General features: G+C 49.5%; 1 protein-coding gene across 4 annotated transcripts in view; it reads right to left on the bottom strand.

The window, feature by feature from the left end:
• The window catches only part of LOC135827588 (serine/threonine-protein phosphatase 2A regulatory subunit B'' subunit gamma-like), a 33840-nt gene that overhangs the window by 1556 nt on the left and 24671 nt on the right, over window positions 1–7613 (bottom strand). For 3 of the 4 annotated variants that reach the window (XM_065340056.1, XM_065340055.1, XM_065340057.1), the window contains 5 exons: window positions 6315–6390; window positions 4415–4507; window positions 3313–3357; window positions 2981–3040; window positions 873–940 (listed from right to left, as the gene is read on the bottom strand). In XM_065340056.1, the coding sequence (XP_065196128.1) occupies window positions 873–940; window positions 2981–3040; window positions 3313–3357; window positions 4415–4507; window positions 6315–6390 (342 nt within the window). Of the gene's footprint in view, window positions 1–872; window positions 941–2980; window positions 3041–3312; window positions 3358–3744; window positions 3813–4414; window positions 4508–6314; window positions 6391–7613 lie in introns of all 4 variants that reach the window. The other variant, XR_010555508.1, reaches the window with a different exon arrangement.

The raw sequence follows: 7613 nt of genomic DNA, 5'->3' as shown, positions 1-7613 counted from the left end.
AGGGAAATACTTGGGAAACACTCGTGAACACCTGGGAAACACCTGGGAATACCTGGTAACAACTGGGAAATGCCTGGAATTACCTGGAAAACACCTGGAATCGCCTAGCAGTACCTGGATATACAGGCCGTCCCTCGTTAATACATAATCTCTGGGACTTGACAAATGTTACTTGTATGTATTAACGGGGTTTATGTACTAAACGAAAGTGTACATAACTTGCTTGTGTACCAGAATTTTTCCCTTTTTTCAACTTTTCTGAGTGTTTCTTGCTACCATGACCAGGGAGCGAGATATTCTTGATTCCCTCAATATAACATAACAATAATTATGTTATAACGGTCACAGTCAGCGAAGATTCTACAGTTTACATGATACATGCCCAGCCGCGCCTGTACAGTCACTCGGAAAAAAAACAGAGCTTTCTCGGCTTGTGATGTGCGCTCTGATTTCTGAGCTAATTGCGTCCACAAGTAGAAACTAGAACACAATGTGCTTCCACTGGAAGGCCGAAAGACCAACAAAATAATTATGTATTATTGAGGTAGGTGGCATGCGGGTACGGAGAAATGTTATGTACTAACGGGGTTTATGTACTAACGAATTATGTACTAACCGACAAAATTTGAATGGAAGTGACCACGTTTCGTCCAGGACTTGAGATTTCTTATGTACTAACGGGGTTTATGTACTAACCGGACTCGTATTAACGGGGGTCGACCTGTACCTGGAAATATATTGTTTGACTACTTGAAGTACAGCTCAGATTGTATTCCATGATGTTACTTGAATCGCGTAATTCCGGGGGGGGGGGGGGGCTCTTTGTGGCACCCCAGGATCAGCCACTGCAGCCTCTCCTTTGAGCTTCTCACCATCTTAGCAGATCTTCCAGTGAAATTTTGAGCGAATCCACCGGCTTGACCATATCAAAGATCTCATCCTGGAAAAAAAACAAAAAAGCAAAATAGCATTGCTCATGACAAGCAACGTCCCGGGTTCAAGTCCTGGTGGGTCTGGCATGTTTTTCTCTTTTCAGGCAGTTCACTTCCCCGAATGATCCTTTGAAATGATCAGAGCGTTCTCGCTTATAGGTAGCAGCGCTAACCAGCCAGCGGTGAAAACAAAATTGCACGGGTTCGCGTGCAGGGCGTGTCAAGAACCACCTTTCTGCTTCCGTGGGACGCCACCACCTCGTGATCAGGCGTCAGATGCGGCTCCTAAACCGGGGAAAGCACTCATAGCAGCCTCCGGGTTTCTTACCCAGACTGCATTATACCCTTGTGGAACAGCTTACCAGCGGCCGTCCTACCTGCAGGGCTGCAACCCACACAGCTCCAGTCTTTCAAGGAAAAGTGAAACAAGTATCTGCCGCACCTGAACTGGCAAACAACCACCGATGCCCTATGAAACGTTATGGTGCAGACCAGTGCCTCACTAGCATCTTCCCTCCCTCCTCACTACATGTTATCTCTCATTCTGCTTCTCTCACGACCAGCTACCTATTGTCCTCATTCCTCACTACTATAAAGAGTACATAACCAAGAGTGTGCAACTCCAAGATCCCCCAGCCCACGGTGTTTCAGCGCCGTGAACCTAAGCGCTGAATTTTACAGCACCACATATTTCAGCCTCGTATACTTCAGCGCCAGCAGATCAGTGCCGAATACCTCAGCACCACATAAATCAGCGTCATATAGTTCAGCGCCAAATACTTCAGCGCGACCTTTCTCAGAGCGACAGATCTCACTGCCACAGATCTAAGCGCCATGTTTCTCAGCGCCATTTTATTATACAATGTATGTATGAACATGGTCTGTAACGACTATGACTGTACAAGTATTGACTTCGCACTCTACTGCGTCACGCTGGACTCTACCGCGCTGAACTTCTTCGTGCTGAACTTCTTCGCCCTGTACTTCTTCGCGCTGTAAATTATTGCGCCTTACTTTTTGCTGGCGCTGTACTTTACCGCGCTGATAGTCATGGAGCTGAAGAAGCTGGCGCTGTGAAATCATGCGCTGAAGTACTGGCGCTGAAATGTATCGCGCTGAAACGGTGGCGCTGAAGTGGCAAGTCAGTGTTGAAGTCACCACAAAGGATGTGATTGCATGGAGCTGCAACCGGACCAGTAAATTGTCTGTTGATCACCGGTATACCGGCGATTCATTGCAGTTCCACATGGGTTTGTTTTCTCTACTACATGCTACTACGTGCTGTGTGTGCTTACAACGAGCTAGTTCGAGGAAACACTGAAAAGGCGTCATAAATAGGAGAAGAAACATTGATTTCAAGTTCCATCTCAATCCCAGTACTTTCGCAGGACATCCCTGGACCTCGGGACAAACGCCCTATTCCCTGGACTGTCCCGAGAAACCCTGGACGGTTGACATGTATGATCGGGTCAGTCCCGCGCCAGAGGGGCCAGTCGGTCAATCGAGTCACTCCCAGAGGGGTCGGTCGGTCAATCGGGTCACTCCCAGAGGGGTAGGTCGGTCAATCGGGTCACTCCCAGAGGGGTTGTTAGTCAACCGGGTCACTCCCAGAGGGGCCGGTCGGTCAATCGGGTCACTCCCAGAGGGGTCTGTTGGTCAACCGGGTCACTCCCAGATGGGTCGGTTGGTCAACCGGGTCACTCCCGGAGGGGTGGGTCGGTCAATCGGGTAACTCCCGGAGGGGCTCGTCGGTCAATCGGGTGACTCCCAGAGGGGTCGGTCCGTCAATCAGGTCACTGCCGGAGTAGTCGGTCGGTCAATCGGGTCACTCCCAGAGGGGTCGGTCCGCCAATCGGGTAACTCCCAGAGGGGTCGGTCCGTCAATCGTGTGCTTCTTCCTCAATGCTGCCATTTTATTCAAATTTGGAGAACTGAAATCCTGATGGATGCTACACACAGCTTCATCGTGAACAAATGAGTCATTGACGACAGTACTGTAACTCTGGTTACTATGACCATACACGTGACTGTGTGCAGGAGAGACGTACCTTCACGTCTTCAAACTGAACCATTGGCTGGCCATGCGCTTCCAACATACGCTGTATGTCCTGTACAGGTAGTCATTCAGCAACACAAGATACAAGAAGAGAAACAGCAACAGCAGCAGCAGCATCAGCAAAGTAGCAGTAGCAGTACCAGCAGCAGCAGCAGCAACCAAGCCAGCGAGAACACTACCATAAGCCGAAGGATCAGTAACAACAGCAATGAAAGCAGCGACAACAACAGCAGCAGCAGCCACAGAGGCAGCAGCAGCAGCAACAACAACAGCAGCAGCAGCCACAGAGGCAACAGGAGCAGCCACAGCAGCAGGGCAACTCACCTTGAAGAAATAGTAGACTGAGAACATGTCAATGTATCCGAGATTCTGTAAAGTCACCATTACACACAGAAACACGCACACGCACGCGCGCGCACACACACACACACACACACACACACACACACACACACACACACACACACACACACACACACACACACACACACACACACACCATGTACCATGTATGCGCCCGTCGCAAGAGAAGAACGCAAATCTGCAAATGCACTGGATGTGCATCCACAGATTTTCTCTTATAGCAACGATAGCGAACAAGATCTGAATGTGACAGATCAAGACTTGCGCCAGATAACTGTCTAATCCACACAACTGGCGAAGGCATGTGAATCGACCACCAATGCACACCTGGTCTACACCACACGGAGTACATCGGCATAAAACGGCCAAGACAGTTACCTATGCACACCCTACACTTGCTGGGGTAACCAGTATAGACAGCACGCTGCTTTGACAGAAGCAGACACCAGATGCACTGGTACCTTGTACACACACACACACACGCACACGCACACACACACACGCATACACACACACACACACACACACACACACACACACACACACACACACACAAGCCAACACACATGAATGAACACACAAACTGATGCACATACACGAGCAGATTCACAAACTAGCACCCCCATTACACACGGCACGGAAATGACCAAATGGATACGACACGAAAGAAGTGAAAAATGCCAACTACTAGAACAACACGAGAAGCAGCACCATTGCCAACACCACCACCATAACCAGCAGCAGCAGCAGGGGTAGCAAAAGTCGGCAATCAATAGCGCCCTCATGGCTGTGTCTTGTGCGTGCGTGCGTGCGTGTGTGTGTGTATGTGTACATGTATGTGCACACATCTCTCTCTCTCTCTCTCTCTCTCTCTCTCTCTCTCTCTCTCTCTCTCTCTCTCTCTCTCTCTCTCTCTCTCTCTCTCTCTCTCTCTCTCTCTCTCTCTCTCTCTCTCTCTCTCTCTCTCTCTCTCTCTCTCTCTCTCTCTCTCTCTCTCTCTCTCTCTCTCTCTCTCTCTCTCTCTCTCTCTCTCTCTCTCTCTCTCTCTCTCTCTCTGTCTAACCTGCACATCCAGTAGACGCACAAAAAAGTGCAATGCTTGCGGTTCCTTCCTGTTCTCCATAGCCAGTACGAAATCCAGATAACCTTTATAATCCTATATCGTCAACAGATACACGTGCGCACACGCACACACACACACACACACACACACACACACACATACACACACACACACACACACACACACACACACATACACACACACACACAATTTCACTTCCACTTCCACATGCCCATTGCTAAAGCAACGATAGCGAGTAGCAAACTTGTTCTGGGATTGCACCATTCAACAGCTTGCAAGGCTGATGAATTGACCGCCACTATTCAGCCCGGTCTATACCACACAGATGGTTGAAGTGGCTTTTTTTCTGGCCGATGAATCCATATTTTCTTTTTTATATTTCTTTTTTTCACTCTTGTTTCAATCTTTCTTTTTTAACACACACGCCACATCACCTACTCCGAAAAATGTACTGGCTGCTGATAGCCACCCATGGCCCAGGAGAATGAAAGAAGGCCCAGGAGAATGAAAGAAGGCCGAGGAGAATGAAAGAAGAGCAAGGAGTAGGGAGTTCGGAGCAAGATTTCTTCTCTTGCGGCTGGCCTGATGGATGCGCATGAAGAAATGGAAGACTGTGACACAGATGTGCAGACGGTGGATGGTGAGAAATATCGATACGCTGTGAGGGAGTGCAGTCTAGGCTTAACAGTTACTGGCGATGAAAGTGGGAGCAAGGCATGTCGGTCCCAGTTATCCGAACAGTACTGAAAATGGTCGGTAAATCAGCAGATCCCATTCCAAGTGCCGACGGGCTGCTCTGCAAAATGCATGTCACGAGCTCAAGCAAATCAGTTCAATGCAAGTTGGCGAGTACCTGAAGGAAACATCTAGCACCACTCTCCAACAGAGATGATGGCACAAGTAAGGCTGGCTTCAAGTTCACCAGCTACCAAGTGGCACGAACTGCCGAATTGTGGACATGAAGTGTGGTAGTGCAGACCACGTGTTGGACAAGCTGAAGCAAGTACAAGTTCTGGGACAGGGGCGTCACCGGACCCCTTCACAGGGGGGTGCACAGGAATTTTGCACAGGAAAACACGAAAAAGTTCGCTGATAGCAGGCCCGTCGCACGGACTTTGGAGGTGGGGTGGCCATGGGGTACGGGGGCCTTCCCCGGGGAAAAAATTCAAAAATTGAAACCAATTGCAAGCATTTCCGGGCATTTGGTGCCATTTCAGTGTACCTACAATGAAAGACTTTTTGATTCTGCACCAAGCCAAGAAGATGCTACGATCGATCGGGGACAAGAATTCTTCATTATCCTCCCCCAGGAAAAAATTTCAAAAATTGAAGGCAATTGCAAGCATTTTCAGGCATTTGGTGCCATTTCAGTGTAACTAGTGTAGCTAGTGTACGAGTCGTACTGGTCATGTACATGCACTCGCTACATGCACTCACGCCGCGTCACGCGATCGCGGCAGCAGCGCAGTACAACTAGTTTTAGTGCATGCAGTTTATTAGTAGATTCTACCAGCACTACACTTTTCAAAACCAGGAGTTCGCAAAAAAACCAAGGTCGAATTTTTTATGGGGGTGCACGTGCCCCCCGTGCCCATCACGGGTGACGCCCCTGTGGGAGATGTCTAAACCCTGCTCTATTTTTGACCTGGTCTAGTGAGAAGGCATTCTACTGCCTGTTTTTCTGGTGAAGTAAAATAAAGTAACAACACCCCTCCCCCCCCCCCCCCCCCACACACACACACAAAGACTCTAAAAAGCCCGTAGCTGTACTGATGAGGCCGACAATAGATGGCCGAAACAGCTAGCTGTCAACAGCACTGGGTAGAGTTTCATTACTAGTACCTGATCACAAACGACGACACGTCACCGCCACACTCACCATCTCTCCTTCGTAGGTCAGACACTCGTCAAACACACGGTCTACAAACACGGGACTCAGCGTCCCAGTCCCGTACCTGAACAGGAACACAGCACACGGCAGCAGCAGCAAACACATCACACATTACACACACACACACACACATGCATGCACGCACGCACACACACACACACACACACACACACACACACACACACACACACACACCTTGACCTTGACCTTTGACGCCCATCGCCGGAGGCGATGATAGCAATGCTACGGCAGAAGCCATAGCAACTTGTGCTGGGATTGCACCATTCAACAGCTTGCAAGGCTGAAGAATTGACCGTCACTATTCAGCCTGGTCTACACCATACAGCTATTTGAAGTGACTTTTTCTGGCCAGTGAATCCCTATTTTTGGTCTTTTTCTTTTTTCTTTTTTTTCTTTTTTTCCCACACACACATCACACCACATACTCCGGCATGCACTGGCTGTTGGTAACCACCCAGGAGAATGAAAGAAAAGTCAGGAAGAGTCTGAGAAAGAGAAGAAAGACGTGTGTGACCATAATCGTCGGGAATCGAACCCGCAGCCTATCGATTGGAAATCGCTGCACATACCACTGCACCATATGGGACACACACACACACACACACACACACACACACACACACACACACACACAAACACACACACACGCACGCACACACACGCACGCACACACACACATACACAGAGGTCTAGCCCGTATATCGCCGGTGTGGTGACTTTGCACCAGAGCACATCTGTAGCGTGGTGATCATGTGCCACGGGCAACTATACAGCCACTGTCGGTATTTTGACTATTTTGACTATGTTAGTACCTATGACGGTCATTTGCTGGTGAGGTGGACGGACTACGCTGACTATACACGAGCTATGCACCAGACACATTAGTAAACACAGCAGTAAGGAAGTAAATTATCGTGTCCGTTCCCGAAGGGAACTCACGACGGCCGCTAACACCCGGTAAACCCTAGCGGCAGATGCAGCGCCTAACGGTGGGGGTGAGTGGATACGCCTCACAACCACTGGCACAAGTGCCGAGAAACCCCATTAGCCGCATCCATGTACCCCTTGTGCCTGGCCACAAGTTCCCAGTTGACCGTGGCTAGCAGCACGGCTGGAAAAACCGCTCCCAGGCAGGACTTGAACCAGGTACCTCTCGTATCAGCGACGGGAGTAAATACAGCAGTGACAAGAGTAAACATATCAATGATGGGAGTACTAGTACACAAGCAACCCCCCCTTCCCCCCTCCCCCCCCACACACACACCC

This window comes from Sycon ciliatum, chromosome 11, assembly GCF_964019385.1.
Source record: "Sycon ciliatum chromosome 11, ocSycCili1.1, whole genome shotgun sequence".
Lineage (NCBI taxonomy): Eukaryota > Metazoa > Porifera > Calcarea > Leucosolenida > Sycettidae > Sycon > Sycon ciliatum.
This window is presented reverse-complemented; position numbering and strand designations above follow the sequence as displayed.